Source organism: Tympanuchus pallidicinctus, unplaced genomic scaffold, assembly GCF_026119805.1.
Source record: "Tympanuchus pallidicinctus isolate F22 unplaced genomic scaffold, pur_lepc_1.0 scaffold6, whole genome shotgun sequence".
Classification (NCBI taxonomy): Eukaryota; Metazoa; Chordata; class Aves; order Galliformes; family Phasianidae; genus Tympanuchus; species Tympanuchus pallidicinctus.
In genome coordinates, this window is record NW_026294780.1 from 17156537 (window position 1) to 17171244 (window position 14708).

At 35.5% G+C, this 14708-nt stretch overlaps 1 protein-coding gene across 1 annotated transcript in view; it reads left to right on the forward strand.

Moving 5' to 3' along the window:
* The window catches only part of NALF1 (NALCN channel auxiliary factor 1), a 444365-nt gene extending 431034 nt beyond the window's left edge, over nucleotides 1–13331 (forward strand). Inside the window, exons 2-3 of the mRNA XM_052664393.1 lie at nucleotides 2114–2285; nucleotides 12526–13331. Of these exons, the coding sequence (XP_052520353.1) occupies nucleotides 2114–2285; nucleotides 12526–12821 (468 nt within the window). The 3' untranslated portion in view covers nucleotides 12822–13331. The remainder of the gene's footprint in view (nucleotides 1–2113; nucleotides 2286–12525) is intronic.
* Nucleotides 13332–14708: the final 1377 nt, after the last annotated feature.

The following is a 14708-nucleotide window of genomic DNA, read 5'->3' on the forward strand; positions in this document are numbered from 1 at the left end:
TAGATTGTCAACAAGGTTGAGAGGGACTGTAATTAGAAAAAATTACAGAGTGGGAGACACTTATCTGAGAAACAGATCTTGGAAACTTATATACATCATGCATTCTTTAAAAATAGGGACAAGAGTTCAGGTGCACATTTGAGCTGAAGCTGAGGACTTGTGACTTGGAAGATTATATATACAATCTGAGAATTTATACATTAAAATATTCATAGAAAACTGTTACTCCATTATTTATTGTTTATTTAATAAACATTTCCTATCTTGATTAAATAGACAAGTGCATTTGCTTGTTTTCTGATTACCTTTTATGGTGACCTGTTAAAAACACTCCCTTTAAACTGATGTCAGTTTTTAAATATTATACACAAACCAACTTACTACTCTTAAATTTCTCTTATATAGATCCATAGTAAACAGATCTAGCTACACAGAGATCAGGAAGGAACTGTGAATATTTATCTCTTATCAGAGACAGAGCTCCTGTCTCCAACCAAGAGATTTTACTCAATTAAAAATATTTTGCTCAATTAAAAATAAAAATAAAAACCTTTATTTATTTTATTTTATTCAATCAACATAGCAAGTGAGGCATTAAAATTGTGAGGGGAGATACAGTCAACAGTGGGAATACCACTTACTGTTTAGAAGTGAGTTTATTTAACAACAAAAACCACACACATCATTTAATTCCCCTCATTAATCATTTATTGTGGATAAAAATCCTGCTAGCAACTAAAATTGAATTTGTAATGAAAAACTCTTGCTCTACAGAGTGTAGTAGGCAAAAACTACTGTAGAGAGATAAATGTAAACTATAGGTTAATGATAGAATCTCCACTCTATCACCTACTAACCATACCCACACCTGTTACTGTTGCAAACAAAAGTTTGTGATTCTGAGATGTATGCTTTCAAATTAAGTACAATACTTACACCAGTAAGAAGTATAACTGATGAGAAACAAGCATGCAGAAAACAAACAAAACCCTCTGCTAGATTGCGCCACTCAGGTATCAGATTTTTTTTGTGTGGGTTTTTTTTTTTTTTTTTTTTTTTTTTTTTTTTTTTTTTTTGTCTCTTTAATTGAGAATAAGCATAGAAAGATGGAAAATATCCAGTTTTCTGTATTATTTTTAAATTATTTTGGGGGTATTACAAATGAATGCAGACAAGGTATTTTCATTCTATAACAGCCTAGACAGCAACTATCTAGCCAGTAAACTAAGTACTTCAGAATAGATAAGAACAAAACTGGGAAGCAAACTCTTCTTGTACATGGTGGTTCCACCACCTTCATAGGCCACTATCCAATGTACTTTTAAATGATCACGTTATGCCTTCCAATGTACAAAAGACTAATTTAATTCCTGTGTCTAAGATCTTTGTTGAAATGGAAAGGAAAGTAAAATCAACGTGTTTATTTTGCTTTCCTTCTAAATTGTGATAATAATGGCAGAAGTAATCAGAGGTCCTGCAACCATGGTTACGCACTGTCAGGTGACATCAATGCGTTCCTCTTTGCTCCAGATGTAGGCATTGGTCTACATTCATTTCCTAGTCTACAGCTATTGCTGTTCGGGATCCCTAATGTGTATTTCCATGCTGTGGATTTGCTAGGGTGTTATTCAAAGGGAAGCAGCACCATCTATTGCAACCTGAAAACTTAGCTCTAGACAATATCAAGAACAGGGCTGGCCTGAGTTTAGTTTGAAACTACTACACTTATTTATCTTTAAAAGCTTCTTTTCCATCCCTCACTAGCTACAAATTATATTCTGATTATGGTTTGTATCTCATAAGGTACAGGGACATGAGTGTGTGACGTGTTCATAATAAAGATATGCATCTAAGACAAGAAAAAACCTATTTATGAACTAAGAAAATAATAACATTTGCCTAATCTTGAGTGATTGTTTCTTTAAATACTTGGCTGGAATTTTCTTTTTTGAAGTGAGAAGATAGTCAAAAGTTAAAAGTGTGTGTTATGCAGATGAGTGTCGCAAAATTTGCTTTCAGAAGCAGTGTTAATGTAGATGTGCAGTTCAGTATGTTCTAATAATGAAAGTGCTATTGTCATCCATCTATACTTCTGATTCTTCTCTTTTTCCAGACTGTCTACAAAGCCTGGCTCTGTTCCCAGTATTTTGAAGTCACACAGTTTCACTGCAGCAACAGAATTCCTTGCAAGCAATACTGTTTGGAGGTTCAAACAAGGTGTCCCTTTATATTACCAGACAATGATGATGTCATCTACGGAGGACTATCAAGTTTCATCTGTACAGGTATAGTATAGAAAAGCTAATTTCACTTTTTTTCATAAATATAAATGTGAAGGAGAATTTGAATATGTTTCCTTCTATCGTTTCAATTATGAGAAACAAGGTGTTCCTCGTAACAAAGAGGAGTTAACTAGATCAATCCATGCCTGTGACAGGGAGCAGTAGGATCCTGCCCCTCTCCCCCCACACACCTTGGCCCCACAGAATGGAAAGGAAGGAAGGGAAAAAAACTGTGGCAACAATCTATGGAGGAAAACTTATTTTACTATGATATTGGAATGCAAGATAACACAATATAATACAATCTAATTGAAATTGAGACTAATAAATCAAATAAGATAGGAGAGAGAGAGTTCCTGAGACCTAGTCAAACCTGAAAAGCTTGGAACAGCTAGGAAAGCACCCTCCAGTACACACTGCCAGGCAGTAAGAGAGCGCCCCACCTGGAAGGGCCAGATCCCATGACTTCTGTAATGTGCAGGTACCTGGAATTGGAGCATTAAAAGTTTAACTCCCAGTGCACTACATGATGTTATGATGTGGAATACTGAAAAACAGAACACAAAATCATGACAACATCTCTGAGGTCCTAGGATTTGAGCCAAGATTTATTTTGCACATTTGTGTTTCAGCTTACCACACTCATAACCTTTATAAAACAATATTATTAGAATAAATTTGTTATGGTTATTTTTCATGCTATGCAATTTCACTGAGGTTATTTGTAGCTCGGTTTAATGTAAGATTCAGAAAAAGAAACAAACTCTGTTCTGAAATATTCAGAAAAAATGAGAAATATGAGGTCAGTTTTTACTATTTTCAACTTTCTTCACCTATATTCCTATGTCAGATAAACAAAGGATTTGAGATGCAGTAATAAAAATCAAAAGATGTGATTCTCCCACTATATTTATTGGTAGTGTTGCTTCAATTTGAATATCTTGTGCAGTTCTATGCAAAAAAAAATAAAAAGAAAGAAATTGTTATTAGGATACTTTAAAATATCCAGAAGGCAACAAAGATGGTTGAAGGGCTGGAATTTATGTTCTGTGAAGAGAGGCTGAGGATACCTGGGTTGTCTGGACCAGAGAAGAATGAAAGACCTCATTTGTCTGTGCAGCTCTTTGAGGAGGGAAAGCACAGAGCGATATGTAGGGCTTTTCTCCCTGGTCACTAATGTAGCAGAACATACAGAAACAGCACAGAGCCTCACTAGAGGAGGTTCAAATTAGATATTAAGAAAATTTTCTTTACTGTGAGAGTGGTCAAGAACTGGCACAAGCTTCGTAGAGATGTGTTTAATGCTCCATGCCTGTCATTTTCCAAGTGGCATTTGCACAGTGGCCTCAGTAACATGCTTTAACCAGTTAGCCCTTCAGTGGTCAGGAAGTTGGTCTAAATGAAGATCTCTTCCAACTGAATTCTCCTCTCCTCTCCTCTCCTCTCCTCTCCTCTCCTCTCCTCTCCTCTCCTCTCCTCTCCTCTCCTCTCCTCTCCTCTCCTCTCCTCTCCTCTCCTCTCCTCTCCTCTTCTCTCCTCTCCTCTCCTCTCCTCTTTTCCTATCCTATCCTATCCTATCCTATCCTATCCTATCCTATCCTATCCTATCCTATCCTATCCTATCCTATCCTATCCTATCCTATCCTATCCTATGCCATATTCTAAATGGGCTGCTGAATATGAGCTAGTTAAAAATAGAGTAAAATATAAAACCTCAAAAATGCTTTATGCCACCTCAGAGGCAAGTGTAATATTTTAAGAAACACTTCACTGTACTACCTGTATTTGGATTTAAGGGAATTCTGCTAGCAAAATATTTACTGTATTCTGTCTTGAAAATTAAACTTATTGCACACAATCCAGCAATACTTGGATTACATTTTGCAGACAATGTAATGAAATGTAAACTGAGTTACTATTCAGTGTAACCTAGCATTCCACTTCATAATTAACAGCCTTCCAATATGCATATAGAGGAAGTAAATTAGAATCATTTTCCAGTTTAGATAGGACAATACCACCTGAAATGAGAGACACAAAACCTTCTTAGTTACCACTTGTATACATATATGTGTGTGCGTGTATTTGCACATGCACACTGACATGCATACACAAGGGAAATGAACAAACAAGTCGTAAGCAAAGCCATCATTAATTATTATAGACAATCTCTTAAGAGATACATATCTACCTCTTCATTTTCCTACTATGTGTCCAAGTCCAAATTCAATCCTAAATCATATTAAATAGAAGATTTTGAAAAGATTAAAAGTCAGTATCTGTGCATTTGGGATGAAAAGTGAATTCGGGGAAGGATTGAACTTGTTCACTGCAGATTATAATAATCTAAGTATCTACACATAAACTCTGTGACAAAGTTCTCACTGTAACCAATGAAGATCTGATGTATGTGGTCAGAAGAGACAAAGGCTTTTTAGTTCAGCCTAAGTAGTCATCTGTACCTGATGAGCTGAGTAGCTCTCTACAATCCACTAACACTACTGACTCCAGTCTATCTGAAGTAGCTGGTGTTAATCACCAGAATATTACTGAAAACATTTAAAATAAAATTATGGTATAATTATAAATATTATTCTCATGTAATTTGTGCACTAGTATTTGATTGGATTTCTTGTCTTGTTGAGCCATCACCCCCAGGATCAAGACTGCAGAATTCATATCCAGCAGGATCTGAAGTGGGTTACGCTGGTATGAGATTTTTCACACCCATGAAACTAAGACTTGCTAGCTAACTGAGGAATATGGATAATTAATCCAACAGTATCCCCGGCTGCATCAAAAGAGGGGTGGCCATCAGGGTGAGGGAGGTGACTGTCCCCTGCTGCACTGCCCTTGTGAGGTCCCTTTTGGAGTACTGCATCCAGGCCTGGGATTCCCAATACAGGAGGGATGTGGAGCCCTTTGGAGTAGGTCCAAAGAAGGCCACAAAGATGATTCTTCTATGAAGAAAGGCTGAAGAAGTTGGGCTTGTTTAGCTTTCAGAAAAGAAGGCTCTGGGGAAACCACACTGTAGCCTTCCAGTATTCAAAGGGAACTTACGAGCAGGAGGGGGACCAAATTTTGATATGGTCTGATTGTGATAGAACAAGGGGGAAGGGATTTAAAATAAAAGAGGAGAGATTTAGATCAGATGTTAGGAAGAATTTTTTTACTCAGAGAGTGATGAGATGATGTAACAAGTTGCCCAGAGATGTGGTGGATGTCCCATCACAGGAGACATTCAAGATCAGGGTGCAGGGGTACCTGGGCAGTCTGATCTAGTGGTTGTCAACACTGCCTAAGGCAGGGGGGTTGGAGCTTTAAAATGGGAAGATCTTTAAAAATCCCTCTAACCTCAGATATTCTGTGATTCTATAGTATGATGAATAATATCTTCTGGAGAAAGCACCTTTCTGCTTATAGAATGATTTATCACTGAAAGGAAAAAAAAAAAAAAAGTGAAGAATTTGTGGCCTCTGCTATTCTTTAGTGATGTTTTAGAAGCGACAGTTCTATAATAAGGGCTTTCCTTCCTCCTTGCCATGGTAACAAACTATTTCCTGTAATGTTTGGAAGAGATTTAGATTAATGGAGAGACAGAACTGTTTTCTACAAAGCCCTTCAATATATCGTGGAAGACAAGTAACAGAAAAATGTGTGCTGGCGGTAGCTGCTTTTATCTGTTGTCGAGCACAGGGTGGATCGCGCAGCATCAACGCAGACGTCCCGATCGACGCTGGGCTGGAGGCGGCCGGGGGGCTTGGCGGCGCTGCGCAGTGCTGCGGGAGCGGAGGGCAGCAGCACCTAGCGGGGATAGGGGCACTGAGCCGAGCTGGCAGTCAGCGCGTCTGCATACTGCAAGCCACAAATATCCACAAATAAGCAGGAAACTGGGATAAGGAACCTATGTGTGTTTCGTTTTGTTGTTGTGTTGTTTTTGCTTTTTTTTTTCAGGACAGGATTTTGTTGAGATTGGGGACTGTAATAAAGAAGGTTATTTGAGGATGTAAAAAGGTTTTGCCTTTCCTTGGAACGTCCAAGTGATAAGAAAATAACACAGGACAGGTGATTTCTCCCCAAAACTTGACTGTCATTGTGATCTTAGAATTCCAAATAGATATATTTCACAGAGCTCTAAAATAAGTTACTGTGGCTATATAAAGAGTCATTAAAGGTGATGGGATTAAGACATGGTTACAACCAGCAATGACACCTGTACTGCTAGACTTGCTCATTTTCAGACTTTTAGCATGAGTAAATTAAAATGGGAAGGAAGGAAGGAAGGAAGGAAGGAAGGAAGGAAGGAAGGAAGGAAGGAAGGAAGGAAGGAAGGAAGGAAGGAAGGAAGGAAAAAGAGAAAAAAAGTGAAAGGAGGAAAGGATAAGAAAGGAAGAAAGAAGAAAAAGAAAAAGTAAAGTGAAAAAAAATGGAAAAGAAAAAGGAGAAAAAATGTAATTTATAATATGGATTAGTAATTACTTCTTGGAAATTTCTGAAGAACTGCTATAATTGAGTAAGAAGTATTCTAGTTGGAGAAAGTCTTATCTATAATTCCAAGTAGAAAGTAAACTTCCTCTATGAAAGTAGATAGAGTAAGCAGGAAAAGGAATGCCATACTAGCTGACTATTTCTGATTTTCATAGAAATGCATGTGTGGATGTTAGGAACTGCATTGCAAAGAAAAAGAAAGTACTTAGGAGATAAATGTAAACAATTATGGTGTGGTTTTGATTATGGAGTTAGAAAATAGTTTGTGCTAAACAGTCTTTGCACTGTCCCCTATCCCCTCACAATTTTCTTCTACTAAATAAAGGGAAAGATATCAATCTTTCTGTCAGACACTGCTATGGGACATCCAGTTTTGCATATACATGGAAACTGAACTTTTGTTCTCATTTTAGATCATTTTGTTTTATAACCATTTGATTAAATTTTCCAGCGATTTCATGTTATGTTTCTTTGTGCAGCTCAGATATCTGCAATTGCAATCTGCTAATGCAAAAGAGAATCTTATTCAAGATGGATAGTATTACATCTAGGCAAACATACACACATACACAATAGATTACAATGAATAAATCCTATGTGAAGTTCCAGTTCCAAGTCAAGCTTTTTTGTTGTGACTACTATGAAAACAATATGAATACCAGTGGATCTGTTTTCTATAATGTACATAGTCATCTTTTTCTCTCTTTTCCTTAGTGCAAGTGGAATATATTGAACATTTCTTATACACATGCTCTTTGAATATGAAAAAGAGAGTTGAAAATATATAACTCTATGTACATAGAACTGGGAAGAGACTGGAAATATTTCACAACTTCTAATTTCTGGACAGTGCAGTCCAACAGCTGGTCTGAGGACTGATCCAGCCCAGAGTCAGCTTTTGTCTGACTGGCTGCCATCTCACAGTGGATTAAGAGAAAAGATGCAAAGACCATAGATGTTTTCTTCACAGCCAAAATCATTAGTAGGTATGAATCTCCTTACAAGGAACATTTGTTTGTTTTTGCACTAGAATCTGTCACATAAATATCTCATCTATATGAGTCCAGTCTCACTTTAGAGTCTTGAATATCGGGCTTTCCCATGAAGGAGATCCCATAGTATAATATATTTATTAGTTGCAAACATTTTCTTCTACAAAACACAATCCAAGCAATTAGCTTACAGATATCCCTGTATGACATAGCAACACAATACGTTTGTAGGTATGAACTTTTCCTTTCCTATCATATCACAGCGGTAAATGTTCTCATTAAATATTGCACAAAGTAGGAACAGAACTAGAGGAAAAGTAGGGAAAACCAGATATTTGCTAGAGGCAAATTATCTCACACTCAACCTGTATCTCAACATAGAAGAGCTAAAGATGTTATTTGCATAGTCTTTAGTGTCAGCTATTTACTTATTTTTCTGACTTACTGGTTGGTTTTATAGGCATACATGCTATCAGAATGAAATTAGTCCCATACATGCTTTAAAAAAAAAAAAAAAAAAAAAAAAATGCAAGGTAGAGAAAGAAAATAAATATTTCTTGAATGTGTACACAAATACAGGAAAACGCTCCATGGGCAACTATCTGTAATATTTTCCAACATATAAAGAGAAAGAAAAAACTAAAACACAGCAATCCATATCTATTGCAACCACTGGAATGGAGTCTGAAATGAAAATTAATCTTTTTAAAAAAACTAGACAGCTTTATTCAGAAGTTTAAAATAATCTGTTTACTAAAGAATCTGGCATACTACATTCAACTGTGTTTTCTTCTTATTTTATTTGTCTTCAAGATTTCATTTACATTTAATTTTATCATGCAAAGGGTATAAAATATATACCTAAATAGAAGCATCATGATGTGTCATAGACACAGCAATTTAGAAATTGAGAGGATCATCTGGATAGGAGATCTGGCTTCCAGATCAGATTTAAGCAAGCAATGAAATCTAGTCATATAATGTCTAATGAGTTCTCTTTCCTTCTGTAGTTGGATATTGAAATCTCAGAAATAATTCCTCAGAAAGAGAAATGTCATGCTGAGTGTTGGCATTTTCTGATACAATGATGTCACTGCTTGATGGATCATTCTTGGCAGGCATGAATTACTTTGTGCATCATAACAAATTGGAGCATTCAAAATTTCTGGTATACTACATTCAACTGTGTTTTCTTTTTATAGTATATGTTCTTTTCTTCAAATTTGATATACGTCTCAAAATAAATCATAAATCTATGTAAAATATGACCATGGTTTATACTAACAGAGAAAGAAAATAAGGAAAAGAACAAAACATTTAAAAAAAAAAAATCTGTTTTATTTCTGTATCTTTCCAAAATACTCATGATCACAAATATATCAGCCAGGCCAGTTTCCTTTGATGGCAAGTACAATTTGCAAAGTGCTACAGCTCCATGGCTATTCTTCTGTGATAGAAACCAACAGGGCTGAGCAAGACCCACTGCCACCAGATCCAGATTCATATACAAGCATGGCACATTCTGACAATACTGGGGTGAGGAGTGGAAATGCAACAATCTTTTCTGCATGTGGACTCCTGTGCAAAAGAAATGCACATGCTCAGGTAGAAACCACAGCATTCTCAGAATTAGCTGGTGATATAGCTGATCAGTAATATATTACGTGCTTATGTCACTCCAAAAGTAATGTCTCCATTTCTGTGGAAACTACAGTAAATAGCAAGAAAAAATAACACTACTTGATTGACCAAATTCTCAGCTAGAAGACACTATTTTTCAGTATGGTCACCACCATTATATGATCTGTGTGGATGAGCTGATCTATATGATCTTACTTCGGTGGTATGACAGATGTGCATGGCTCTCTTGGACGTGTATTGTTTCTCACATCACTGTCACCACTGTTGAAACACACCACCCACCTTCTCACTACCACTATCCATATTGAAATCTCCATTAACTTAAACAAGTAGCCTTAGTTCTTGCATCAGCATTGGTAAACAGTCTACAGATATGACTGTGCTGATAATCACAATGCTATATGCACATCAATAAAATTACTATTACAAAGCAGAGAGATTTCTTTTATAAGGTCTTCATGAGTGATTGTATATTTAAATGGAAAATGATCTGATATCAAAATGAATTCAAGTCCAAAATCTTCCACATGGACTAAGATTTCTTCTGGTGAAATATAGGAGGATGCTGGAAAATAGGGGAAAGGAAATCTAGAACTGAGAATTTTAAATGGAATATGAAAAGCAAAGTAGTTTTAGAGCCAGTAACAGCAGGAGGATCAATTTCAGAAATAAAATTACCCAACATCCAAGCAGTACAGAGTTGATGATACCTGCAAACTGAACTATAAAGACAGAAAAGGAGGTGAGTCTTGATGGTCTTATGGATAAATGTATCATTTTTATTTTTATCCTTTTCTCGAACTGTGTCCACATGAGATGTTTTCATAAAAGAACAAAATAGTCCATTTCTCCATGCCCTTCCAAGGTTAAAGTAGCCAGCTTTCCAGAGTTCCTGGTAAGTGTCATGCCTGTAACCTTCTGGATAAATAGACTAAGTGAGGAGTTCTAAGAGGCCAAAATAGATACAGCTACAAATGAGTATGTGGTGAGGCACAAAAATTAAGCTTTCTTATTTTGGTGCAAAACTCTGACTGAATTCATCTAAATGTTCTGCAACTGTCATGAATAGTGGTTCTTGTAGTTAACTGATCATTAAATATGCAACTGCAAATTCAAAGCCTAAATTCAATTGCTGAATTGAAATAAAGAGGAAATTTAATTTTATATTAAGGAACAAGTTCAGTGCAGCCTTGACTGTAGAGCTGCCCTCATTTATTTATATTTATATTTCTGCCCCCTTATTTATATTTCAGTAAGTGCATATAGACTATTTAAATACTTTTTGATTACTAACTTGCATACATGGGCTTCTATTTCAAAGGAATTTGGGGTTTTCCTATAACAAGAAAATTTGGAAATAAAATTGGAACAGTAAGAAAGCCCTACTAGGATCAAAGCATTAAGCATTCTCTGTGTCTCTTCAATTACTGTTAATAGTTTGATCTTCTGCAGTCACAGAACAGACTGGATAATTACCTGCTTTGTGGAGTACTTCCAATATGTTACCAAACCATATTGTTAACAAACTTGGGCACTTATAAGCCTCAAAAGATGGATTTCAGAAAATATGACATTAGCAATAAGACCACTTCATTATAGCAGCAATATTTGCAACAACCGAAGGGAAATTCCAAAATGTAATAGAACAAATCATTTTCAAGGGCTGGTCTAACTGCATATTTGTAAAGACTGCATGATTTCCTATAAAGTAAACCCTCCCTTCACATGTCATCCAACAATCTGTATCTTTAAAAACTTGATTGAATTAAAAAATAAATTAAAATTTATTTGGACTCATGTTATGTAAAAAAGAATGTATGTCTAATCTGCATTTTAACATCTTTATCATAGCTAATACATTTCTGGTGTATTTGCAGATCAATATTATGGAAGTAGGAATAAAAGAGTTCAGTTGTATCTTATTTTAAGATGTGTGTGATAATATTCACATAATTCAATCAGTGTGGATCTAAGTAGCCTAAACATATAGACTTGTTTTTTGAAAGAAAAGAGATTTCTGTGACACTTTAGACAAAATGTAGTTCTTGTTTCTAGATGTGAAGCTGGTTCAAAAGGCATAGCAGTTAAATAGCTGCTTTCCAAATCTTAATCCTAATATTTCAGCAAAGGTTATTTTACCATGAGACCTCACAGCCCTCTAAGGTAAGTAGCTACTGCAAAAAAATATTATAATATCTATTTAATTGGAGAAAGGATATTTTTCCATTGTATTAGACGTTATTGCACTAATCAGGCTAAGCTATGTTCTGATAGTTTAGTAGTGAAAAAGATACACAAGAAGTAAATGGAACACTCTGGTTATGTTACTGTTCCTCACAATAGTACAAACAGCCCTGGCACTTTCCAAAAAGGTGGTTGTATCTTTTGGAAAAGAAAGGATTTCTCTAAATATTCAAAAATACATATTGAGATCAGGCTGAGTTGTTCAGTGCAGTTCCAAAGGCAGAAATGACCTACTTGTACAATAAGAAATATCAAGAGATCCAATTACTGCATGGCAAGGAAAGTTTTTTCTCACCTCCGGGATATACTAGAGAGATCATCACAGATGGAAGAACTCAGCTGAAGTAGTATAAATAAGCAGAGTTTGAACAGCTTAGATTGGAAACTTCCTATGAAATTATTGGATCTGTAGTAGTTTGAAAATCAATATTGTCAGTGTTGTCATCATACCAGCATTTGTTATTTTATGTCTACATTTTCCTGGATACTACTGGTATGTGCTCACAGACAGAGGAATAAATTCAAGGCCTTTTTTATTTCTTTGGAAATATCCATTTTGATTAGTTGTTACTTTGTCCAAAAGGAAAAATTTAAATAACAGGTTTTGTTGAGGAACTCAGTGACTTTTTTTTTTTAGCTTCCTTTCTTTCTACAGCCACACTCACTGTCACACTTCTGTTGAATGATCATTAGAGGCTGCTTCCTGTTAGTCTATGCATCTCCCAAAATGGTAAGCATGCGGGAGCCTGAAGCTAATTGAAAGATATGAATCCAATTGTTTAGGCTAAGATATCTGAACTGTCAACTGCTCCTTTGACCTTCCAGCTTCTACTGAACTTTTTGAGTCTTTTGATGCTTATTTTGTGTTTACCCTACAGGGCTCTATGAATACTATCCAACCAATGCAGAACCAGAATGCTGTGATGTCAGATGGGGACTATTATCAGATCATCAATCCAAAGGGACTATAAAAACAAGTGGCTCAACAATATGTCATAGGACATCGCTCACAGTTTCATCAGCATCAAGACTGTGTAACAGCAGACTTAAACTGTGTGTTCTTGTATTAATTCTATTACATACAGTACTAACAGTCTCAGCAGCACAGAACTCAACAGGACTGGGCTTTGGAGGCATAACAACTTTGGAAGATAATTCAACCAATGAGGAATGAAAAAAAGGATTCATCTTATATGACAGAAACACAAGAGGCCCAAGTGACTACAGTCAAATACAAAAATGACTGAGTGCTTTATCCTCAGATATCTTCTTCAATGATCTTTTGGGTAAAAGGAAAAGAATGGGCCACTACCCAAACAAGAAGAACACAAGAACACAGCTTTTTATTGACTAAAAGGCTGTATGGTGACTTAAATTTCTCACACCATTTTATACACTGTGTTTTAATGTTTGGAGTTTCTTTTTTTGTTTGTTTTTTGCACTTGTTAATACAGGATTTTATTTTTGGGACAGTTTCTCAAAGCTAAATTAAGTCTTTTCTCTGTCGATATATTTCTAGTCATTGTGTGTGTTCATCTGATAGTTCTGTCTTTTATGTCCTGTCAGTTTCTATTAGAGGAATGACTGCTATGATTCCATGGCATAGTAAAAAAAATAAAATAAAAAAAAAAATTAAAAAAAGAAAAAAAAGAAAAAAAGAGAAAAAAAAGATCAAAAAAAGAAAAGAAAAAAAAAGAAAAAAAAAAGGAAAAAATACACAAAAAGGAAAAAGAAAACAAAATAAAGATTTAAAAAAAAAAAAAAAAAACATACCAAAAAAAAAGAAAAAGAAAAAAAGAGAGGAAAAAAAAAACAAATCTAACTGTCCTCTTACCCATTGGGAACCATTCATCTCCTTTCCCCTCCTCATGTCAGACAAATACACTTGCTTCTGTCTGTGTAATCACAATGAATGGGTACACAATTCCAGTGTGCCTCTGCCACTGTTGCACAAACGTGTTGACTGAGCAAAGTCAAAAGGAGCATGAAAGGGGTTCCTTTTAGCTGAACAAATAAGTGCTCTCCTTACAAGGTGGGATCGGACAGTTAAAAAATAAAAAGAAATATATAACAAACTGTTGTTCCAATACCCGTTTTGAAAAGTCCAGTCCTTTCTCACTGGTCAGTTGAACAGGAGCAGCCTTTTTTAAATGTGCTATGTAAAACCAGTTATGCTCAGCAAGTTGAATAGTTGGGAAGCCTTCATATTGGAGGTGAAGGATTGGCATTCATTGTGAATTACGTTTTGAGTTCTCCTGCTCCACATAACCAGCAGCTTTCCACAGGGAATGGGAGCAAAGAGCTTCCAAATTCCAAGTCTTTTTGTCTCAACAAAATTACGCTACAAACCTTTGAGCATCTTCAACACAAAGTATCTTTTTGATTTTTATCCATTGTTTTTCTAATATCTATATGTTGTTGAAAGTTACTCTAGTTATTAAGGGTGCACAAGAATGTGTTAGCACAGATAAAGAAACTATTTTGTTTTAAGTATATAGGACAAACCATTTTCATAAATGTGCAATAAAACAGTAAAGATATACTAGGATACGAGTAGTCAAGAGAAAAGATTGTAATCTGATTGCTGTTTTTTCATTGTTTGGGGTATCTTATAATTTATTTACTTTTATTTTTGTGGGAACATTTCACCTGCTGAGTGTATGAGAATTTGCTTTTTAAAAAGGCTTTTTAGAGTTTACAGTAGAATCAATGGAAGGAAAAGTTAATAAGGGCTGTTTTTAAAAACTTTACATTCCTTCCTATTCTCTAACTACACTTGGGAAGTGCACTTTAGAGATGTTTGCTGTGTAGCTGGGAGATGAAGGAAGACTATAGGAAATGTTCTCTTAGGAAATAAATTATAGTTATCTACTTTCTAGCTATGAAGTACCCCTTGATAAATATTAATGTTGTAAGAGCATTTAATCACTGGTGCATAATGTGTTTTTGTATACATTTTATGGTCTGTTAAATTCTGGAGGAAAAAAAGAGATGAAATCCATGCTGTTTAAGCAAGTCAAGATGCATACACTAAGTTGCAAAGGCTCAAATATTTTGCAAG